This window comes from Mesitornis unicolor, unplaced genomic scaffold (assembly GCF_000695765.1).
Source record: "Mesitornis unicolor isolate BGI_N332 unplaced genomic scaffold, ASM69576v1 scaffold28184, whole genome shotgun sequence".
Taxonomy (NCBI): domain Eukaryota; kingdom Metazoa; phylum Chordata; class Aves; order Mesitornithiformes; family Mesitornithidae; genus Mesitornis; species Mesitornis unicolor.
Genome location: NW_010178562.1, coordinates 66,329 through 91,047, shown reverse-complemented (window position 1 = coordinate 91,047; position 24,719 = coordinate 66,329). Strand labels below are relative to the sequence as shown.

Sequence of the window (24,719 nt, the reverse complement as noted above, 5' to 3'; positions counted from 1 at the left end):
TTTCCTGTCTCTTGCAGTTACTGTTTCAGGTTGCTTGTAAAGCACTCTTTAAAGTGGATCCACATTTTATAATGTTATGTCCAAGCCTGCCAGTATGAGATACATACTATTTTTATTATAAAACTGGTCCTAGAAGACAGTTCTGCATGAACATCTAGTATGGCAATCCTGCAGCATGCAAAATTACAGTGGTTATATACCAAGTAGTTCATTACTACTATCAAGAACCACCCTAATAGCCACACACAAGCTAAACATTTTGATTTTGTATCTTTGACTTATTTTCTCACCTTAAACAGGGAAGAGAACACATGAAATGTATAAACTGCACAGGAACCATCAGAGTCGCACATGAGCTGGTTGATGTGACTACGCCAGGCTTCTTCTGCATCATCACATGCTGCTGGCTGAAATGCAGCCAGGATGGCAGAAAAAAATGGTGAGGGAGGAGGGGAGGCATTTCGATCAACATCTCCGAAACTGAAGGAGAAAAAACCCAAACCAAACAATTGTGATGAAAGGAGAATACCAAGCAGGTGGCAGAAAAAAAATGCTATAACAGAGAGATGTAATCACAGGATCAATTCTAGCACCTTTCTAAAAATATTCATGAAACTAAAAATTATTTTTCATTGGTTGGCAAGATGTTGGCTACAATGAGAAAGTCCTCCAAATCAGAATCCTGGTCTTAAGGCCATTATCATCTATCTCTCTTCCCTCATTCCAGAATACTTGAATTGTCTTAGTGTATCATCATTTGCAGGAAGAAGGCTGACATTTTACAGGAGGATAGAGCCCATGAATTAAAACTCCTCTTCTAGGAAAACTTAGTAATCATAATGTATGGTAAAAGTACTGAAAATAATCTCAGCTTGTACAAACATGATATAAATTGACCTGTTTGGTTTCCCCCTCAGTGTAACAGATTGGAGAAGATCCATCCCTTCTCTACTGTTCTTAGGACAGAGCATTATTTTGGCACTCCATGGTCAGTGAAACAGGCTGACTACCATTTTTAAAGGGTACTAAGCTACTCGATCTTGTGTAATCAAGCCTTTGGGATGGAGAAATATTTCCTATGGCTCCCAAGAACAGGAACTGTGATTCTGAAACATGTGGCACACAGACAGAGAGAGGGCTTCTTTGTATATCTTCATTCCTTTCCTTTTCCTAAATACAGGCTACTTGGAGTCTATCTCAGCATGCGAAATCTGAAAGAGCTCCATAAGGCATGGAAAAATTTGATGCTTTGTTGCAACATATACTGGGATCCAGCCACACTCACCAGCAGCCTCAAGAGTATGCAGGTGGGATTTTTGACAGTATTGTGACTTCCTTATGATCCATAAGAAATCAGCAGAATGAATACATGGCTGATCTGTTGAACAGCTCACTAAGCAGTATTTCTATTACTGCAAATCTTTAAAAATACATTTTTAAATTTAGTTAAATATATCACGTATATAACGACTAACTGCATAGATGCATGTGCAAATCATGGCTTGTTTTTCCTAGAAGGAAAATCTTGGGGTTTTTTTTGAGTTGTGAGATAATTATGCATGTAAATAGGACAATATATTCTCTAAACTCAAGCTCTAAACTGATGAGAATTTTGTAACTCTTGTGGCCAAAGCAGCCATTCTATTAACTAACGCCTTACCATTTTGTTGTGAAGTGTAAAAGAACTTAATGAATAAAAGGATATACAAGTACCTAGCAAGAGCAAATTGTTCCAGCCTGTCAACTTTCTCTTCAGTCTCTGTCATATCCAGACTAAGGCTATCACTGCATTCAAATGCTCCAGGGAGTTCATTTGTAGACCCTGAAAGTTCATCCTCATGGACTGCTGTATCATGTTCTTCATGTACAGCTTCAGCCTAGGGGAGAGAATGATGATGTCTTAGAAAACAGCAAATACGTTAATTCAGCTAATAATCAGAAAGCATTTAATGAAAAATCCCACCTGACAACACGTTAAATTGCAGAGATACAAAGTCACAGGATTGTTAATGACATGAATCAAGTTACACTTCTTCAAAAATACTGTATTTGCTTAACTTGCTGGCTTGGACCAGTATTATTTTTAAAGCATTTCTTTGACTTAATTTGGCTAGCAAAGAGTTTCAGATTTAGATGCTTTTGGCAACACAGCAGGGCAGTATCTTTTCAGGAAAAACAATAGGGTTCTTGTTACTGTCAGTCTGTCCTTGTCACTTATCGCTTTATAGTGTCCAGGAGTATATTAAAGCCTCTCAGAATATATTGAAAACAATCATAATATGCATGTTTAGAACTAAGAATTATTTTTAGCATGTCATTTACATAATAACTTCCATTCAAGAGGAATCCAAAGCATTCTATGGGCCATTCAAAGGATTATGCTTCTGTTATTACATTCCTTTTTCATCCATTAGCACCTGAAGCTCTTGATTTCTTTTTGACACTTTCCAATTTCTCTTGTATTTTTATTCTGAACAAATTTTGTTTCAGTTTTAATCTTTTGGCTTTTGTCTGCATCATCCATAGCATCCTGCAAAGCAGTTCCTGTAGGGGTGACTGCAGTGCACAGCTCAAACTCTACTTTTTCTGTTTGAGGTATCTCAAACAGAGGGTGTGTGTTTGTGCATATGCATATGTGCACATACATACACGTTTTGGAAGCTGGTAGGGAAGGAAATCTGTGGCAAGTAGAATTAAAAGAGAAAAGTGGCCTTCAGCAGATGACCAGACTTGCTTGAATCCTACAGATAAATTCTGGGGATCTGCATTTCTAAAAATTAAACAAGACTTGTATCAGAAAGAAGAGGATCAGAAATTAAGTAGGAGAAAGGTTTTTCTGTTTGATTGTTTGGGGTTTTTTTCCCAAAAATGAAAGGGATAGGAATATTCCTTAGTCCAGGGTGCATGAAATGAATCAGGAAAAGAAAAACAGGAAAGAGCTCAGATTTTGTGTTATCCAATTAAGTAAAAATTATTTAGGTGCAAGTTCCAAGTTTTAACTAAAAAAACTGGGTGACTTCTTCCTTAAAATAAATACAAACTCAGGTGTTTTAACTTTGTTTGTACTGACTCCAAGTTATTTTGAGTAAAAATACAGAAGTATGTATACTGGAAGAAAATATCTTTGAGGCAAAAACCATTAAGAAGGCACTCTGTGTAAAGTTTATCAGTCCAAGCATCTTTGTAACACTGGCACATCCCTGTTAATTTGGGGTTTGTATTTCACCAATATCAAACCTGTCTTCAGGACTAGCTGAATTTGCCTGTCAATCCCACAGGAAACTGCTGTGATTTTACATTCTTCACTTATTTATTTTTTCCAAAGCTTTTAATTTTGTGATGATTTTGGTACATTAAAGAAATTTTCACAGTAAAGTTTCTAAAACCCTAGGCATATACGAAACTCATGAACTGTGATTTGCAATTCTTAATGTATATACCAATAGCTACGGCAGCTGGTGGCATGAGATTAGCTGCAGTCACTGCAAACGTATCTGTTCTGACTGCAGCTTCCTGAACTGAAATTCTGCCAACTTCTGCTGCTTAGGGTTGTTACATGGTAACTCATCTTCCAACAGTTGTTTTGACAAATGATAATGAGTTTATCTTTTCCACAGCCATTATTTTGAGAGTTTCCCCTCCTTTCCTATCCTTACCCACACTCCCCTCCTCTTCTTCTTTCTTCCTTCTGGGGAGGTTTCTAACATAAACAATTTGTTCAATATTTAGCGCAATTCCAACCTCCTTTTCGATGACCTCTTCATTAGAATTTTCCATTACTTCTGTTATATGCAGTGCTAGCAGTACTGTTTCAATTTTTTGTGTGGCTGAGTTTAGACGGGACCAAGGACAAGAACTGGAATGAAATCATAGAATCATAGAATGTGTGGGGTTGGAAGAGACCTTTAAAGATCCTCTAGTCCAACCCCCCTGCAGTGAGCAGGGACATCTTGAACTTGATCAGGTAGCCAATGTTTACACAATGTTCACGTAAGACAGCTATATTCTTCCCCTGCCCATTCTGCAGAAGCCACCCAATTGAGACATGACAGAGAAAGCTGTACTGGTAAGGCGACAGTGTCATAAAGCCACTGACCCACCCCAACCCTCTGACTATATTTCTGGAGAGACAGTGAGAGGAGTAGGTACACCTGATCTCCCACATACAAGTATTAGTAAACAGAAAATTAAAGAAAACATCCCCACATTGATAATAATTTACCAACCTTACACTTTGTTCATCTTCTGATACAATTGTCAAAATAAACCGTGCTGAACATGGTTGTTGTATCCTTGAAAATCCTGCCTCCGCCCCCCCCCCCCCCCCAAGATGGCTTAATCTTGTGGTCATGAATTTAAAATTTCTGAGTGCCTGCCAAAAGGCAAGAACTGAATCCAGTGCACACAACTGTACAGTAGGTTCCCACATACAAAAAAATCTCAGAGAGTACACGCATACACCCACCACATGAGTTGGCATATTGTTCTTTTAAATCAGCATGAAGAACAAAAGGGTATTCCCTTAGAGTTGTAACTTGTAACCAGTTCACGAATTTGCCTTCCAATCTGCTTCCTGTAGTGTCTTGGTGCATATGTAGTGCAATATACTTATGAAACAATAAAGAAAATCTTTTAATGTAGAAAGTATAAGTGGAAAAGAAAGGGTATGGATGTGCAGGAGCACATGAATGTATTGTACTATGCCATTACATACAGAAACTCAGAATGCACTTTCACAGATCAAACACTTCATGAAAGTGTAAGTAAAACAAACTTGTAAAAGTGTTATGCAAAGTACACTGCAGTTGAAAGTAAAAATGTATTCACCTTGGATCTTTCAGACACTTGGAGATTATTCATATCAGGCAAAGACACTTCAAAGCTAGACGTTCCTATATTAAAATGAGGGTCTGCTGAGGTTGTGTCGCATGATGTAGAAAGTGAGTCAATATGATTTGCATCCTCAGATGGAGAAAGATTTATAATCTGTTTAAAAGACAACAAAAGCCCAGAAGAACTGAATATACAGCAACCCTAACATACATTGCTTTTATGAACGTGCAGAGCAGACTTTGTCTTAAATGGCAGTGAAGATGGCTCACTTAGTTTGTACACGCAGACATACTATAACTCTTTCAATGCTTCTATCATAAAGAGTGTATGCAAACATCCCAAAAGTGAATAATGAAAAGCTGACACAGTTTACCAAATTGGAGTCTTGTCCTATTTCTTTTATTATTATTAGATACATCAAAAAGATTCACTACTGGCCAATTGTGCAAAACTCATAAACTAATTTGTGGAAAAAAGGGCAACTAATCAGACTTGACACTTCCTGTGTTTCAAACTCTGCATTAAAATTCCTGTTAACATCTGCAAACAAGGGAAAAGCAAGCAATGAGAAAATACCGCATTGAGTGCCACCCCTCCAGTTTCAGCTCATTAGACTGCACCTGAGCGAGAGGAAACTAAAAGCCCAGCTTATTTGAAAACAAAACCCTGTCTCTTCTTAAATGGCAAGTTTGCAGCTTACTAGGTCTGAGTTCTCCAGGATTTGGCTGGTGGTCAGGTCCTCCTCCTCAGATGACTCATCTGAGTCCTCGTGGTTCATTTTGTTCAGGCTGGGCGTGCTCCCCAAGAGCTGGCTCTCCTCCAGCAGCTGCATGTCGCACTTGTCCAGGCTGTCCAGGGACCGTCGCCGCACTCCCCAGTTGAAGTTGTCCATGCTCTCGCCCTGAAATCAGATACAGGGTCAGCTGCCTTGATTTGAAACCCATCATCTACAAACCCCTAATCATTAGATCAAAGTTAGCTGAAGAAATATCTTTGTGTAAGAATATAATACAAATGATATAAACATTATTTTGTTAAGCAATTATGTAACAGGAGCATTTAAAATTTTCCAGCGTTTCACCTGGAGATAAGAGCAGAAGCGTGGTAATGAGAGTTAAATGAAGATTCATTCTTTTCAGTATTGATGTTTCTCATGCATTTGCCAATTTAAGAATTTGTTTTTGTAAGTCCACATATACACACAACTCAGTATCAGTAGAGCAATGACAGGCAAAATAAAACTTTGGAAGCAATTTTAAAGGATTTTTTCATGATGTTTAAAAATATTAGGAGCACAGTTCATAGCAATGGTTCAATTGCAAAACATATGTTAAAGATTTTAGATTCTTTTCGTTATATACATAACCATGATGATGAGTTAAGATAGATTTGAATGAACCCTTCATTTAGCACGCAAAATGTAATAGCTAAAGCAGCATACCTTTTAAAACTGTTATGCTAGGCCCATATTGCTTATTTTCGTAACTTGGATTTATTTGAGTAATTTGAAACTATACCTTGAGAATAACCTGATCAGCATTGCCTGAAATTTCATGTTTTACAAAGGTCACAGTCAAACGGGCCAAACATTTTATACTGACTTTCATTTCTGATGCCATGTGCGGTTACACAAAGCCAAGTGCATGAGCAAATTGCGTAACTATTTGTTAGCTGGTGAACTGATACAAAGATCACTTAACTTCTTTCATGTATAAAACTGACATTTTTTTCCAACATTTTTCTATCTGTTTACTTTATGTATTCTCCAGTGGACGGCATCCCTTTTCCCTAATTGCACTAATTCTCTTGCTCCCTTCTTCAAGCCAGGCCAGGTTCCTCTCCATCAAATGCAGGAGCATGTCCACAACTGCTCCTGTCATGGACCTGCAGAGCCCAAAGGGGCCTTGTACAGCACGAAGGGTCTACCCCAAAGTATCCAGTTTCAGTTTTGGGTACTCTATCTAGTTGAAAGCCCTCAACCTTACATCAACATGGGAAGGAATAGAGAAAAATGTTTCTTTTTAAGGTTCAGTGCTGACTCTTTAAAACAAGTCTCTGTAAGACGCAATGCTCAAACAAGCAAACCAGCTCCTGAAAATTCAAGCTGACGGTGATTTTTTAAACATAAATTTGACAAAAATCCAGTTCTGCCTATAAAAAAATGCATAAACATTATTATCAAATTACTTATGGAAGTAGTATATCCTGGGCTCATGCAGATGAAAATTATATGCAACCATAGAGAAAGAGGCCTCGGTTCAGTAAGATACTTAAGAAGATTTGTAATTTTAAACACTTAAGTAATCCCCATTCAGGACTACTCAGACATTTACTGAATGGGGACTAAACTGCATAAAGTGCAATTAATTCAATTGCAATCTTACCTCCTGAACAAGCCACAAACTTGCATGAATAGATCCTATTTTGCATAATTGCCAATTAATGCAATGAACTTTGGCATATAATTAGAAAGAGGGAACGTTCAGTTTCATGACACTAAGCTCACCATTCAAGAACAAATACAAGGAAAAAAGAAAAAAAAAATTTTAGGAAAAAGACAATCCAGAAATGCAAGAACTGTAATCCACAAGAAGATGCAGAACTAAGGAATGCACTATATTCAAGAGCAAATGAACATGAAATTGTTATGAAGCCTAGCACATTGTTGGAAGAACCCTGTGTTTTCATAATGGGACTGGGATCATATGGTAGTTCTGTGTGGGAAGAGAACAGAATACATCTAAGATTTAAGAAATTAGGTCTCTTTAAATAATGAAAATGACTGTTCAGTTCGAAGCTATTTATTTTACACATTCTTTGGCTGTCCATCCTCCCCCACAAAGGCTGGAGGACATATGCAGCAATGAGACATCCTCCGCAAACACAACAGTTACTGAACTAGCAGATGACAAAATGACATAAATAAGCAAGGAAGCAAAGATGAATATCACTGCACCCTGATCCTCATGATGCCTAGTACAGCTATCAGTAACCTTTGCAGCCCATGCCTACGAGAATATTTTCTGGTGCAGTTTTATTCTGCAGTGTCTTAAAGAAGGAAGTCAGCAAAAAGAAGATAAATGAAAAGGGACACTTCTAGGGCATGCAATTAAGGACAATTGAATTAAAAGTGAGGGAGGACGGTAAGAGAGTTGAACACCCATAGCATTTGGGTTAGTGTAAGCTTGCTACAGAGGGACCCAAAATCATACTGTATTTAAAAAAGAGGTCAACACATGCCTACGAAGATGGAGTTGTTGTTTTACAACAGTCTGTAAAACAATCTTTCTTTCACAGTTAACAAGAAGGAGGGAAGATGTATTTGAGAGGCTGTTCATTTCTCCCTTCATGGGAGCAAAGCTATCTACTATCTGAAAAGCCACCACTAACAAATGTCAATTCAAAAGGAAACAGTCACATACGCTAAATGTGTCTGGCCAGCAGCAAGCGGGTAGCAGGTACTACATCAGGCTTCCCAGAACCACCCCCCTCTGGTAAAAGAGGCAACGTGCCCTGGCAGCCACTTCAAACATGACCATAACCAAGGGGCAAGGGGAGACACAGAAAGGGCAGTAAAAAAGGGAAGGAACCCCATGTCAGGGAGAGCAGTGCAGCTCCTCCATAAAGCCAGTAAGAATAATGCAAAACTTATTTTACACAAGTTTTTATCCTTACTGTATTGACAAAGGATGCCTAGTTAATGGTGTAGCACAAGTATAGGCAAAAGTATTGTGGAACTGCATAGCAAGGCACTACCTTCATATATTTGTATCTTTTAGAGCACAGGCATTTGGACAAAGATTTTTGGGGGATTGTGTTTGCATAACTGATGTGCAAACTGTCAGAAACAAATACACAAAATACTGTTGTTGCTGATTTTTGCATCATTTCTACAACTCATTACAATTTTTTAATCATTTCAGTTCTCTCTATACATTGACAAACCGTAAGTTTAGGTCCCAAACTGGCAACCACTGATGTGCCTTTTCAGTTTTCTTCACAGGGTAAATGAGTCCACCAAAGCTGGTATGAGTATACAGCTAAATTAAACTAAGCTGTATGAATTAATTAGTTTATTCAATTAAATTCAGGCTGGTAGGCAATGATGTTAATTTTCTGAAGAGGTCTCAGATATCAGCTTTAGCAAGGTGCTAACAGGTGCCAATATACCACAACTGAAAAGCTGGAAATTATATATAATTTGGCTATGGAAAGAAATGGCCCAAACTTTACTGCATTATAAATAACTAAATTGGTTTTTGTTTCTACATATTATTTATGCACAAAGATACTAAAAGGAGAAATGTCTCAATTTGAAGAATGCTCATACTAGAATTAAGATACTTTAAAATTTGTGAAGACTGTTGAGCACGTCAAAAACTTAGAATGAAGTAGAAGTTTTGAAGAAGACCTCAAAAATATTTCTAGTACAAGACAAAAAATGAAGCACCTGTCAGAAGTGCAAGCACACGCACACCCCCCACCCACCCACACACTGAAAAGGGGGAGGGCAACAAAAAAACTATGGTGTTATTTTATAATACGAGTTTGCAAGAAGGCATAACATATACTGGCACGTCTGAGTTCCAAGTAGCATTCTTACCTGAAGTTCCTGGGTAGCAGATATAACAGACAGAAAAACAAATAGAAAGAATCTATGTAAAATTACTGTATTAAAGACACCATAGACAAACATTTGCTTACAATTGTAACTAATATTAGCACAGAAACTTCAACTCTTCAGCCTACCTTTTAAGTTTGAAAATAGCCATTACTTGCTTTCACATCTTCATGAAATTTCAAATAAGAACATTTTGTGGTCTGGGGATGATACAAGCATCACTGGCCTGTTTAAATCATAAGTTTTTTTTGAAAAGACTGTGCTCTTGCTAGCTTAAGTTTTCTAATACTGTTTTATTCATGTTCATGAATATATCAAATTCACACCTGATGTAAATGATATAGTTTCAACTCATTCATTAGAGAAGAGTTTCAACTCATTCTTACACCAGGTTTGAATTTGGCTAAGGTATCAATTTATTTAAAACAGTAGTAAGTCAGGCTGGACTAAACCTCTGAATGCAAGGTCTCAGATTCACGGCAATTTAAAAACTGTATTAAGTAAAAGACTATATTTTTCATTTTACTTCGCATAAAACAAGAGAAGCTTACTATCTGTTCCATGACCAACTTAAGACAATTAGTATATCAATTAATTTAGGCCTCAGTCTTGAAGTTAGCCAAAACAAATCTTTGCCGAGTCACAGTCCATGAAGGTAAACTAATTTTGATGGGAGTTGTACTGCGTAATTATATAAAACCTTTATATATTTTCACCTACTGAAGAGAAAGAATAAATTTCTGAATTTCACTGGACAAAAAAATTATCAAGTAATATTTACTTAAAATTGCAGTCCCAAGTCCTTGTAATGTCTTGAAAGCATTTAAGACACAGAAATGACTGCAGCCAACCTGGCATTGCTGTTTAATAATTTATCATTGTTTGGGACATTAAAGCTCTTTCATAATATTTGGCTAATGTATTTTCAACCATTGATGCCAATTGCCTTTTTTTTCCCCCACCAAAGTCATGGGCAGCTGTGAACCAAAAATACTGTATTTTGATACAGAGATTCCTGACTTGGAAAATAAAGACTCTGTGGCATCTCTTTCCGTTCTTTCATCCTTTCTCTTAATTGGAAAAAACCCCTAAAATTCAGATGTACATGAGTTCACACCTGAGATGTCTGTTTACCCTGAAATTATTTTACTTCTGTAATTCAACTACAGAGAAAACCGAGTATTTTTTCCTGTACACATGCTCTTCTCAGGGTTAAGAGCAATGGCTGAGTGAATTCGTGTTAAAATTGAGTCCAGAGTATGACAAGACAATTTATCAAACTGTTAGGTTTGCTGAACATCTGCACCTTAAGTACTTCAAAAGAGCTAACAATTTCTGAACTTTTAAATAGCAATAAATTTGTTAGACTTGTTTGGCAATGGATATTAATTTTTGGCCTTTCCCACCCAAATAGAAAGAAATACTCCAATTTTGATATAACCAATGGTAAAGGATGTAACCCTCCAAAAAATTAAGCAGTTTTTCCACTTTTTTACTTCAGCTCAAGGTGAGGTGACAGGCTTCACCTGTCAAAACTTGATCTAGGCCCTCAGGGTTCTGTTTAGCTCCTGCACGAGATGATGAAATCATGGACACCTAAGCAGAGTGGAAGGTGCATCTCTCTAAGTGCCAGTGATTTCATCAGCAGTTGCAGGAGTAACAACAGCCTGAAGGTCTGAATTAATATTTTGGGGGGTTACTCATAAACCAACAGATTTGGAACAATTTCATTTTATGGATTTTTAATCAGCAAATATATTTTTGTTAGTAATGTAGGCCTTTAAAATTGTATTTTAAATAAATTCACTTAAAAGCAAATTTACTTAAAAGGTACTGGAACAGAGGCTTCATGTTCCAGTAACAGTTTTGCAGTGTTTCCTAAAGCAGATTCAGAAAGGAAGGGTGTGGTAGGCTCTTACTGTTATGCTACTGAAATAAACACTAAGTGAACGTTATAAATAATCTGAACTCAAAACTACGTTTATAGTTACACACAGTTAAAGACTTACATTACAAGAAGAGTACAGTGTTTAGCAGAAAGAATATCAAACTGCTCTAATAAGAAAGCTGTTTCAGAGAAAATATACTGTACCTCTCCATCTTCCAGCTCAACATCTAGGAAATCAAAGTCCCTAAAGACTCTGAATTGTTGTTCACTGTTCGAATCATCCATGTTCTCCTGCTCCCTTGTGCCGTCTTCTGAAGACACCAAGCTCGTCTGGTGCTCAATCAGATCCAGATCACCACAGGAAGAAAAAATTACCTACAAGTCAAAGGATTTCTCTTGTAACAAACTGTTCCCTCTGGTTGTTTCTTCCTAAAAGCTGTAATTGGTTATTTGGAAGACTGTATTTCCAGTACACACCTAATTCCTTCACTGGGTATTTTTAGAACACTCTTTATTATTTATGTTGGACAGGTGCCTTCAGATTAAACTTGTACAAAGAAACAACTTCATACTGCAGGAACACATCCAAGAATACTACAGCTACCTCCTAGTGGCTGCAGATTGATGTTGCCTGGACGTTTGTATACATTTATAGGAACAAAATTCAGAGACCTTAGCAAAGACAGTACTGTTAAGTGGATAAGATAGTGAGATCATTAAAAAAACTCTAGTTAAAAATGATGTTCAAAAATATGTCAAGATTAGAAAACACAACAAGCTTTCATTTCCTACTAAAAATAATTGTATCTGCAATTTAGTTGTGAAAAAGCAATGGCCCTTGTCAGAAATGAAGGACCTGTTCACCATAATACAACTGACATACAATATATTCAAAAACATTCAGAAATTTTCCTTTCTCTGTAGAAAATATACAATAACTATTTTAAGAGCTCCCTACCCTGGATGATCTATTGCCCATTTCCTGGCACTAGATAATATTAATTTTTAAAGGGTAACATTAGAACTGCTCTCTAATGGAAAAAATCGGACCTCCCTCAGTTTTTTTTCTGTAAGTTAATATTTTGCTTTATAAATGCCCTAGATTGGTAATACCAGAGGTCATTACTCTCTAACCACTGAGCTGGCATAAGCAAACCCTATAGCATGACAGATCTTTCACAGCAAAACCATACGTAGCTCTGTAAGTAAAATGTGTCTAAGTGAGAGGGCCATTCACTCACTAGTCTATATGCTGAGAAATGCAGCATGGGCCAGCACAAGTGACAGTGACAGTAATGTGCAAATCAGGTCAGCAGCTCTGGGAAACAAAGTTCTTGACTTTTTAAGATAAGGACAAAATGAAACAAAGAAATGGTCAATACAAGGCTACTTACCGAAGGGTTTTTACTCAGCCCAACTTCCTGACCACAAAGAGAAAGGACATGCACCAGCTTTTCCTTTGTCCTTTTCTAGAAAACAAAATGTTTCTCAAATGAGCATTTTTTTAACCACCCATTCTCCTGGTGGCTAGAAACATACATTAACAATTTTTAATTAGAAAAAACCAACCAAAGAATTAGTCATTAAATGCTCAAAGGGTTGCTTTCAGTGAAACCATGCATACAAGGAAACATAAAAATAACTGTTAATGATTTTGGTGTTTATTATTTTTAAATTAGCCTATTAATTTAATTGAGCATAATAAGGAAACACTGGATCCTGTGCATCTCTTCAAAACAGTTCAGAAGCTCATAACTAAGTACATGCATAATTATTTTTTGCAGAATTGGTACCTGAGTCACTGGTACAAAATTTGCCATATTAAAAAAATAGCAATATATAAATTTATTCGGTGTGCTTTTATTTTAACTGGCAGATAACCAAAATGAGTAAGGTAATAAAATACCACTTTTTGGAAGATTGTTCCAAGGAATTATTTTAATTTGATTTCCCAAGAAAACAACACTGACAAAGTTGCACCTGCTGTCTATCTCCTCTTCTTGCTTATATCTCAACTGGCTTGTCATTCCTACCTAAATCTGACCTAGACTTATAGGCCTTAAAGAGATGCATTTCCTGCAGGTTGAAAGAAAAACACTGGCAGGATAAAAGCAGACATAGCTCAGTCCATTTCTGAGTCCAAGGAAGACATCCAGCACACACAGTCAGCCTGATGCCCTGCTGCCACTGCCCCAGCCAGTCAGGAGCACTGAGAGGGCACAGAGGGCACAAGCACTTAAGAAATTAAGTGTGCATTAATTCAGCTGCTCCCAGTGTTAATGAACAGTGGGCTACTTAAAAGGAGTTTACCTGAGAGTACTGGGGTCTCTTCCAGCTCACAGGAACAAGGACATTGGAGTTGGATCCTGATGAGGTTGAAGAAGTGCTTCGGGTGACAGCCATTGCCCTGGGTTTACCATCGCGTCCAGAAGAACTTTGCAGCTCATCATACCGTCTCCCAATAATTGGAGTCTTAAATAGAGAGTAATTATTCATGAGTACTATGCTCCAGGATGAACTTATAATAGGGTATATTGTTTCAGTTAAGAAACAATAATTAATTAATCTTTAATTAAGATTACTCTGAAGATCAAAAACAGTGGTAAAACAAGGAGTGCACCAAATCACTTGGTATATATGTTATTTTCCACTGTGAATGTCTCAGTAACAACTGCCATATCTAGTAGCTACTGCGTATGTTCATGAATAGCCAATATCCAAAGCAACTGCCATAGAATGGTTGGGGTTGTAAGGGACCTTAAAGTTCATCTAGTTCATAAGAACCAGCAAAAAACCCAGAAAACTTAGGAAATATATTTCAAATCCACATTACTTGTGCACACTTTTAAATAGGATTTCCCTAAGAGTGCTGAACACTGTGGCCCTGTTCCAACAAACATTAAAATGCTTTCTTGGACTGAAGATAGGATGCTCAGCATTTTCTAGAACTATACCTACATGAAACAGCAAGAAGTAACTCTTTATACAAATAGTATAAGGTACTTTTTTATGTTCATGTTCCCTTTTAACCTCAAAGTCTCACTACTATCTATATGAAATAGTCTATAATGTTAGAGAGAGTTCAGAGGAGGGCCACACAAATGATCAGAGAGCTGGAGCACCTCTCCTATGAAGACAGGCTGAAAGAATTGGAGTTGTTCAGCCTGAAGAAAACAAGGCTCCAGGGAAACCTTAAGACAGCCTTCCAGTACTTGAAGGTGGCCTACAAGAAAGCTGGAAAGGGACTTTTTACAAGGGTATGCAGTGAAAGGATGATGCGTTATGGTTTTAACCAGCGCAGAGCCACAAAGATGATGGAGGGAGTGGAGCACCTCCCTTATGAGAAGCAGCTGAGGGAGCTGGGTCTCTTTAGCTTGGAGAAGAGGAGACTGAGGGGTGACCTCATTCATGTTTAGAAATTTGTAAAGGGTGAGTGTCAGGAGGAAGGAGCCAGGCTCTTCTCAGTGACAGCCCATGTCAGGACAAGGGGCAATGGGTGCAAGCTGGAGCATAGGAGGTTCAACCTGAACATCAGGAAAAACTTTTTTACTGCAAGGGTTACAGAGCACTGGACCAGGCTGCCCAGAGAGGCTGTGGAGTCTCCTTTGTTGGAGACATTCAAAACCTGCCTGGACGTGTTCCTGTGTGACCTAGTCTAGGTGATCCTGCTCTGGCAGGGGGTTGGACTGGATGATCTTTCGAGGTCCCTTCCAACTCCTAATATTCTGTGATTCTGTGAAAGAGGGTAGATTTAGATTAGATATTACGAAGAAATTCTTTACTGTGAGGATGGTGGGACACTGGCACAGGTTGCCCAGGGAAGTTGTGGATGCCCCCTCCCTGCAAGTGTTCAAGGCCAGGCTGGACAGGGCTTTGGGCAACCTGGTCTGGTGGGAGGTGTCCCTGCCCATGACAGGGGTTGGACTGGATGAGCTTTAAGGTCCTTCCAACTCAAACCGTTCTGTGATTCTATGATAATGCTGCAAACAGTCCTCCAGGTTTGTAACTATAGAATTGCCCATTGAAGTACATAGGACCATTCAGTTCTATAAAGTTAAAAGGTGTACAGGGTTTGCAGGATAAAGACTGCTGTTAGAGTTCAGTCAGAAGTCAGGCACTACTCCCTTAAAGGACATACTTCTGTGTTTATCAGTTGCAGAGAGCATTGGCATCCAAGTATAAAGTGCTTGGAGAGGGATTTTATACATATAGTATACTTATATATTACAATTGGCATAATTGCAACTCTGTTTCCACCAGATAATTTTAAATACAACTAATAAATCCTTCACACAAAAAACCTAGTAAAAATCCAAAAAGAGCCCTCCAGCATGAGTTATTAAATATGACACTGTGAATCAAAAATAATTTAAGAGACTTTCAGTTTGGCAATTTTCCTTTCTTTCCTAATTTTTCAGTTTTCTTAAGGAGCTGCAACCCATGTTTCAGGATTATCAAATAACAGAATTAAGGTGTTAAGTAGCAGAATTACAAATAGTACCTCTGAAATATCAAAATGAAACTCCAAAGTCTTCCCTGGTAGCTCCTTGGAGGCACTGTTCCACACTCGATGTATTTCCATTTTTGAAAGATCATTGTGTTGATAGGATGGTAAAACTAAACTGGCAGAACGAGAAACTACCAACTTCAAGATATTCAAGGCTTCTCTCCAGTGAATGCTCTAGAAATAGGTATGTTTAATCAGCAAATGGAAAGATTCATGTATTCACACACATTCACACGCATTTACATTTTGCTGTCATATTTTTTGCCACATAATAAAAATGTGGAATTGGAATATCACTGTTCTTTCTCTCTCTCGGCCAGTGACGAGGTACGTACTTGCAGAGTAATTTCAACAGCAGAGACCAACACTTGCCTAAGGTGTCATTGTTAGGGAACTGGCCTGCAACCTGGGAGACCTGAGTGCAAGGCCATCTTGGCAAAGGATTTAAAATATCCTATCTGAATGCCTTAATCAGTACAAATAAATATAAGGGCCATTGCAGAATCCCCATTAAACAAAAAAGCTGACTTGACATAGGTTCTTTACAGCTGTGAATTACTAATAAAAATATGAATTTTCCACTTGTCAAGAATTATGTGCAGAAGCCTCTGAAAGGAAGTGCTTATGCCACATCTCCCTTTCATGCTAACAACTTAAAAAAAAATAGCCAGCCAGGCTCTGCCTGGTATTAAGCTTGCTCCCAATGTAGTGTAGCTGCAGCCTAACGCTTCCCACACAGTGAACACACAGCTGGGCATCTTATCTGGGGACACGCAATCTATGAGGCATCAGGATGTTCAGAAACTAGATACCACACTGGACAGTCGCAGTCCTCCCTGCTAATCTAGTCTTAAATTCTTATAAAGAAAATCAACTTATGATAGTAAATATTGCTAAGCTCCTATGTTAATATAAAGAAGATAAGGTATTTACCTGCACATATTTTTCGATGGTTTTTAGCACTTCCATGTTAAATTGTTTCACAGGAATAGCTGACAGGTCCATATAACTAAGAAGACTGTAGATCATCTGTAAAAGGGACTGCTGCATACTAGGAAGGCCTTTTTCTAGTAGCTGTCAAAAAAAAGTGAACATAACTAAATTTTGAGACACTCCTTCTTATGGGAAATGGTACTATTTTCATGAATACCATTTGTACTGTTAATCTCTCTTCACCCACTGATTTTGCAATGCAATCATTTTACAAGTGATGATGATACAAGTGTGAAATAAAAGAGACCTTTAAGTTTAGAGCCAAATGCTAGCCTGTTTTGATAATGAAACATACATTTTATATATGCCTGCCCTAACTTATTCAGAAAACACATTCAGTGGTTGAGTAAACTGGCAGGTGAAATTTACACTGCAATTGGGGAAGCACATCCAATAAAAACAGGGGAGTATCTTTTTATTTCTACCTTTGCTGGAAGTCAGTAAGAAAAAAGAAAACATGCTGAAGAAACAAAACCACTACTATTCAGACATTGATACACATTTATCTAAATATACTTCACTGCCAGCGCTCACTGGCTGTAACTGCCAAGGAAACATTCTCTGTTAAGGAGGAGGTGGAGTCCCTGGGCTCTCTTACTGTAGAGACAAATACAAAGAAAGTCTTGATCGAAATTCTGGAATTTTTAAACACCTGAGTGTAGATCCTGGAATATGACAATGAACCTTGAAAATGCAACTGTACTCATATATATCCTAGACAGTAATTCAGGAGCTGTACAGACAGACACACTGTGTTTGCAGATGTATATGAAATAGCCCAGCTGAAAATCTCCTGGAAGGTAGCACATTCTTTCATTGGTTTCACCCCATAGATTTGAGAGGCAATCAAATGTTATTGCTAGAGGTTACCAGAGGCTCAAGACTAGACTCTACCCTTCCATTCAGGTTGACAAAAAAGTTCTTCACACACTGGTTACCAGAGATATTAGGATCTAGAAAAGAATTACTTGTAAAAACTCTATGCTGCCTTATGTCTTCCATCAGAGAAAAATTTCAACTGTTATCCAAGTGGAGTTTAGTAATTTATTAGATGCCCTCACTGGCCTGAATGACAAGACTCCTCTTGTTATTGAACGAGAATGCTTCATGCCAGTCAAAATGGAATGATCAGATAGGAAACACACCTATCTCATACCGCTAAATAACTTCTGATTTCTTTCATCAGTAAAAGTGAGTAGTAATTAGTGATTCATAAAACAAAGTAGGCAAATTCCATTAGCAGCACAATAGATGGAAGTCACTGTGCTTTATCTATGCCTCTACCAAAAGATAGCAAGAATTTTTAAATTAGAGGTACTACATGGTAACCTGCTTCAGCCCATGGATACCTTTACTGGGAGATAAAATGTGCTTAGCAATTCTTCTTCAAAACAGGATTATAGACTTTTTATTGCTTCCATCAGGATCTTGCAATGGAAGTTCTGATTTCTTCCTTGTAAACAGTTTATATGATCCAGCACATCAGCCGGTACAGCATTTCAGTGTAGGAATAAAGGATTACAAGAAACTCTCTGCATGAAAGAATTTTTTCTTTGTTTTCTGACAGAGGCTACTGCATCAGATAATCACTCTGTGACAAAAAAAGGAATTATTGGGAAATATTTGGAATTTTGTCTCTATTGCTGGATAGAAATCTGTTCTAGGAACCTAGGATAATCTCTGAAAGCTTCTAATTTCCATTCCAGTTTGTATAAGCTTTTTCCTCAACAGAAACCTTAGACTTAAACAGCTCTTGCTTTTTAAATTCTGAACGTTTGTGGACTGTGCCAGTTTTCACTTGTTCAGATGAGTATATGTGGTTGTTGATAGTCCAAGTGTGTACTGAAACGCATCACAAATTTGTAACAAAAAAAGAGTATTTCAGTGCAAAAAAGAAGAGCAACTGAATGGCTGTAATTGAAGCATTTACCTTCTTCTGAGAGCATTTGGTCTCATAATCTTAGTAACTTGTGGTAGAAAGTTCCCCTTTGAAGGCATACCTGTGTGTTTGGAGGGGTCACTGTTGCAACACTGATTTCCTTCATTATTCTTAAGCATTGCATGTGTCTCCATTTCCCTCAGATCCAAGCACTGGGGACTGGACCAGGATTGTTAAAACTCAAGGGTCTGTAACCAATGGCTGTAACATTCACCTATGGATTGCCCAGTGGGGCTGTTAACCCATTTGGCTTTACCTATTGACAGTATGTCCCACAGCCAGTTAATAGGAGACAGGAGCACATTGTTTATCCTGGTCTGGGGATTAACTAAGAAGAAAAGGGGAAACATATTCTGAATGCTGGAAAAATCTTTTTCATGGCCACAGCAGGCTGAAGAAGATGGTTTCTTGTCTCCTGCTCCTCCTCTAGACTGGCAGTTACTCCATGCCCATACAAATATTCCCCAGACATGACTCAACAGAGCTGCAGTCAATGTAAATACAGAGAAAGGAAGTTGTGCTTACTGCTCTGTCACCCTGCAATAATAGTGCTATGTGAGGAATGTGCCTTAATTACGGTCAAAAACCTGCCTGATTTGCTGTTAATACAGTAGTGTGGTTCCAACCTACAGCAAGGGGAAAGTGCAAAGAGTCTCCAGATGCTCGTCTAAGCCCGTGTTGAGGGGAGCGAGATCACATGCAATGGCCTTTGTGGAGGTGCCGCAGCACCAGCAACTGTATGTAGAGCACTGAAGGGAAAAGAGGGGCAAACACTTTCCTAAGGCCAGGGAAGCAAAGGAGAAAGAGTTTATACCTTAATTTTTACAGCATTAAAATTAATTTATTAGGAATACAAGTTTTTGCTGTGAAGGAGACATTTGGCTCTGGAGAATTCTGAGTCTTGTGTTTAAAGAGCTAATGGTTCTCCAGAGTCTTTGAGTGTGAAAACACACTGAGAAATGCCAGGTTCCTATTTTAGTCTCATATAGGAGAGTCATGGCTTTCACCACCAGTCAAGATCTGGTGTGACTTTTTACTTAGAGCCTCCATGTGTGAAAAAGATGAAGAACTGCAGCTCGAGGAAGCAGGTCCAAATTTACTCAGAAGTGAGTGTGAGAGCACAGCCTGGCCTCTCAGGCTCTTGAAAATCTGTGGATAGCCAGTATCAGAGATGCCTGTGGAGTTTCTGAGGATGTTTTGGCAGAACGCAGAATGAATGTGCTGCAAAAAACAAAGCTGCTCTGAAGAAGCTAGTGAATTTATGTCATGAATAGAGAACTGGATGCTTATCCTGGTCTGGGGATTAGGTAAGGAGAAAAGGGAAAACATATTTTGAATGCTGGAGGAATCTTTGTCATGGCCACAGCAGGCCAAACATGATGGTTTCTTGTCTCTTGCTCCTCCTCCAGACTGGCAGCTCCTCTCCCTGAATGAGAGAGGAGACTGAAGGCATCTCACTGCACCATGGAAGTTGAGGAATAAATCTGAGAACTCTACAAGAAAATGGTGTCCTGATACTAATCTGACACAGGAGGCAGAAGATCAAGTGACCTTAAGCTAAGTAGAACTGAGCTTTGGATCCCCAGTGACAATGCTGCATCAGCTCTATTCTCTGCGTGTGAGAAATGTTAGGAGTAAGCGATGAGCACAAGGGAAAACATGGGCAGCAAGGTGATCCCATTCACTGTTAGAGGATGGTATATAAATTTGTACCAAGAACCAGGTATTTATATTGCAGATGATAATTTATTTACTCTGCTAGAACCCTTCTGGAATTAGTCCTTCTCTTATTTTCCTCAGTGGGATCTAAATAAATGTTGTCCAGTTTTTTTCTTCTTCACAGTGGAGAATCTAACCTGCCGATTAGTGAAGCTGCTTTAAGATGTATCAACCCTTCAGACCTTTGCTTGCTTTTGTTTTAGTGTTTAATACTGATTTCTTATAGTAATTGCCTTTCTTTCTGCTAATTGCTGCTTTTTACTCTTAATTATAAATAACAGCTCCGGAGACCCTCCCAGTAATCTGCAGGCAGACTTCAGTTTTTTGGGTTGTTAGGCAGCAGAAGAGTTAAAACAGTAAAAAGTTTTTGAAAACTTACCTCAGCCAAATATGTAACCATACTCAAAGTAATATCAGCAAAAGCTTCATGAAGGTAACGGCAAACCACATTCACCCAGGTAGCACAGTCCCTTGTATAGCTGTGTGTTTTATATAGGGTCATGACATGTGCAAGATTTGATAGCTTGGGGTTCTTCTCCTCCAAACAAACCTAATTAAATATAAATGTCAAAACATATTAAGAATAAGGCAACTACATTTGCAGGGTTAGAGGATGTACAAAACAGTAAATAACTTTGATACCTGAGCAATCCTTTCAGCTATATCTTTACAAAACTGGTTTGGGCTGTCAAAATGTTGAATTAAATGGGGCAGGAGACACAAAACATTCAGTGGAAATCCTAGAACAGGAAAATACAAAACAGAATGTATATTTTGAACAGAAAGAGCCACAGTGATCTTTAAGCTGGTGTTTCATGACAGGTAACAGTTTCAATATTACATTCGCCATTGACTCTGTCAAGTTGTTCATGCCACTAGCCATGACACATTTGTCTTAAAGGGGCCTTAATTTGAAAAGCCAGTACATAATTTAGGAAAAAATACTGTTATAAAGCATGAATCTATTTCTGCAAACACTACTGCACAAACAGGTATTTACAGGATAAAATATCTCACAAAAGTACGTATTTTATTCCTGTTGGAGAGTCTGTTTATCTTTTTCACTTATCAGGTTTATTGACAGTCTTAACTGGTGGCATTTTCATTACTGCTGCTAAAATACAAAATGAAATTCAGTATTGATAAATGAACAACTGTTTTGGTCAGGCTGGCAGAAATAACTTGCACTGTTTTATTCTGTTCAAGTTGATAATCAAAGAAAATTCTGGTATAACTGGCCAGATGAGACTGCTCAAATAGGTGTTTTTGAAGTTACGAGATGGCTCCAGTGCCAAGTGCCATCACTGTCATTAGTGTAAAGGCTCTGTCTGGAGATGGGATTCAGCTCTTCAGTACCAACTCTGCTAAGAAGTAGAAATGAAATGTGAAATTATAGATTACTGCTCTCCTCCAAAAACTTATCATGCAATAGATTCATTTTTCAGAAACATGTTACATTGCTATGAAATTTCAAAAAAGCCCACTCAACTCAAAGCAAAGGTACATTATTAGAAGAGAAATCTATATAAGAAGAGAAAGAAAAAATGCCATTTTTGGTTTTGTGCAGATAGCCTAATGAGGTCTGTCATCAAATGGCAATGAAACTGAAAGAGAGGAAGATATACTGGTTTTACCTATAGCTTGAGAGGAATCCACCATGGATATTCGAGAGACTGGTGTCAGCAAACTAAAGAGCTGTAGTGTGAGATCAGTGGTAGTAAGGGAGGTGAATCCTTTCAGGAGTAGCTGCTGAAGCCCTGAGAAGTCTGCCCACTTCAGCTGCCCTTGCAACTTCTCCAACTTCTCCCGGTTTTCAGCTTTATCTAGTGGCAAATGAGCCAGAAGTTTATTCAGTAACCGCAATGCCATTAGATATTCAAACTCAAAATCTGATTCCATCAGAGCCACAGCAACCCAGAAGATGGTGGCCAGTAGGTTGGTTGGATTGTTAATATGGGATGGATCAGTGAGACTGTCCTTTAGAGAAGAGGAACTTCTGGTTTTAGAAGACAGGCCTTGTTGGGTGCACGCCTGAATTCTGTCTAGTGTGGCACTGCGTGGTGGGTCCGAGGACTTGTCCACATCTCCAAACTTTTTGGGTACAGAGAAGCTCCTCTGGTGCCTGCTTCGTTCAGCAGTGGCTGTGTTACTGCTTGCAGGATTCACATTTAGCTGTCCTGTGCTCTTCCGGTTTGCAGTCAGTTTGGTGCTTGATGTTAAATCTGGTGAAGATGAACTAAACCCAAAATATGTAACATACATTGCAACGTGTGAATGCACAGCTTATACATATTAGATGCAAGTTAAGTATTCATCAAACAATAAATAAATATTTAAATAAGAAAAGTAAACCACCACACTGTATATTGCAGCCTGTCTTTTTTTTCCAGAAATGCCCACAGACTGAAGTGAGATTTACATGGCACTGCACCAAACCAAAGCAGTATACTCTACAATCTAGACACGTAAGAATGACATCGTGACAGGAGATACAGAGCTCTGAACTGACTTGTGGAATTGCCTATATAATGGGGCAGTGGTAGAAATAAAACCAATTTTGGTCTTTGAAATGCCTTCATCTGTGGAGCAAACCCCAGACTTGGCACAGCTGGCAGGCAAAATGCACAACGGGTTACTGGCTAATGTGAGAACTGTCGGCAGAAAAAACAGCATATCTTAAGCAGAACCACAAATATGCCACATTAAGAAGATTATCCACATTATTATTATGTGGATAATCCACAATATTATTATGCCACATTATCCTCAAGAAGATTGTTATGTGGCTGTCTAGGTTCTTGCTAGTACAGATTCTTCAGAAAACTTTTTGTTATGCATCCTCTCCTGCCTATGTCCTAAGATCTCTTCAAGATGGTTTACAGAAAGCAGTGGTGTTTCAATCTCAGTGACTGATGGCTCCTCATGGACTGTTCTGTTATGATCCAGATAATCCCTGGTAATTATCTGTACAACTGAATATGCTGTGTTGATACATACAAGGGAAGTTTGTTCTAGAGAACAGCTAATTCCTGACTCTCTGGTCCCATTCCTACCTCATATACTATGAGTCTTTACTATCTATAATATTTGAAGAGGATCTTATGGAATCAATAGTGTCAGAATAAAGAATATTGTATCCTACTGCTTTCTGGAGTGTTTCTTATTTTCTGCTCCAACTTGCTCTTTCCTGAAATGTACACTAAAGAAAGAGAAATAGCTCCTACTTTAGAAAGCAGAAGCTGTATTTCCCCACCCCGACTCTGTCACAAGGCAATACTTGTGTTCTTCCATTGCAGTTTAATACACAGCAACCTGCCTACTAGCTTCAGAAATTACAGTCCTTGCATTTTTATTCTGCATGTAAAACATGGTAACTTAAGGGCATTTTTCAAACACGTTTCCTATTTTGTTGTTGCTATTAGGAGTCAAGACAGACATTTATCTCCCTCAGCACTGTCAACAGCTGTGCTACAGAAGAAGCCTGCAATTTCCCTTCTATGTACAAAGGTCTACTTTAAAGCCAAGGGTTTCACAAAGATGTTGTACACATCTGGCAAGATCCATGGGTTAAGTACACATGAGCCAAAATTCTCCCTAGTTTTATTGAGAGGAACAAACATCGATCATTTACTTCCTGGGGAGTACTTCATCTGAGAACAACAGGTTGCATGAAACCAATGTTCCAAAAAACATGTTTCTACTCAGATACATTTTCAAGTATATGTTACAAAAGTGAAAAAGCACAGTATTTTACAGGATGTTAAAGTAAGTTATAGCCAAGTGGCAGCAATGAAGAATTTGCAATCCACTGTAAAGTTCCATTAGTTCTACCAACATTATTTCAACTATTGCAAAATTTGGCTTAAATGTGCTCTTAGTCTAGTTGTCTGAAAGTTACAAATGAGTTCAGCCTTATCAAAATAATTTAATGCTGTCAGAATACAGAACTGCATGCTTACTATCATGAGACACTGAAAAAATAAAAAGATATATTTAGGAAAGCGGGTTCTTACCGTGATAACACTGTCAAAAGATCACTGTTCTTCAAACAGTCGGACAGATTGTCCACAGCGGCTTCCAAAGTAAGTAGCGCCTCCATGACATACCCCTATCAATGCAGTTCAACAAAGACATTCAAAACAGTGAACAGTTAAAAATTTTCAGTTCGTAAAAGGAACAGGCACCTACTGAAACCCTGTAATTTCTCCTGAAAAGAGAA

At 38.3% G+C, this 24,719-nt stretch overlaps 1 protein-coding gene across 1 annotated transcript in view; it reads right to left on the bottom strand.

The window, feature by feature from the left end:
• Positions 1–290: 290 nt before the first annotated feature.
• FRY (furry homolog (Drosophila)) overlaps positions 291–24,719 on the bottom strand; it is a gene marked incomplete at both ends in the record, with an annotated part of 89,078 nt that continues 64,649 nt past the window's right edge. Inside the window, 13 exons of the mRNA XM_010182504.1 lie at positions 291–480; positions 1,714–1,877; positions 4,828–4,986; positions 5,534–5,734; positions 11,547–11,717; positions 12,737–12,811; positions 13,653–13,814; positions 15,844–16,023; positions 16,783–16,923; positions 20,880–21,050; positions 21,143–21,240; positions 22,135–22,736; positions 24,514–24,608. Coding sequence (XP_010180806.1) covers positions 291–480; positions 1,714–1,877; positions 4,828–4,986; positions 5,534–5,734; positions 11,547–11,717; positions 12,737–12,811; positions 13,653–13,814; positions 15,844–16,023; positions 16,783–16,923; positions 20,880–21,050; positions 21,143–21,240; positions 22,135–22,736; positions 24,514–24,608 — 2,409 coding nt within the window. The remainder of the gene's footprint in view (positions 481–1,713; positions 1,878–4,827; positions 4,987–5,533; positions 5,735–11,546; positions 11,718–12,736; positions 12,812–13,652; positions 13,815–15,843; positions 16,024–16,782; positions 16,924–20,879; positions 21,051–21,142; positions 21,241–22,134; positions 22,737–24,513; positions 24,609–24,719) is intronic.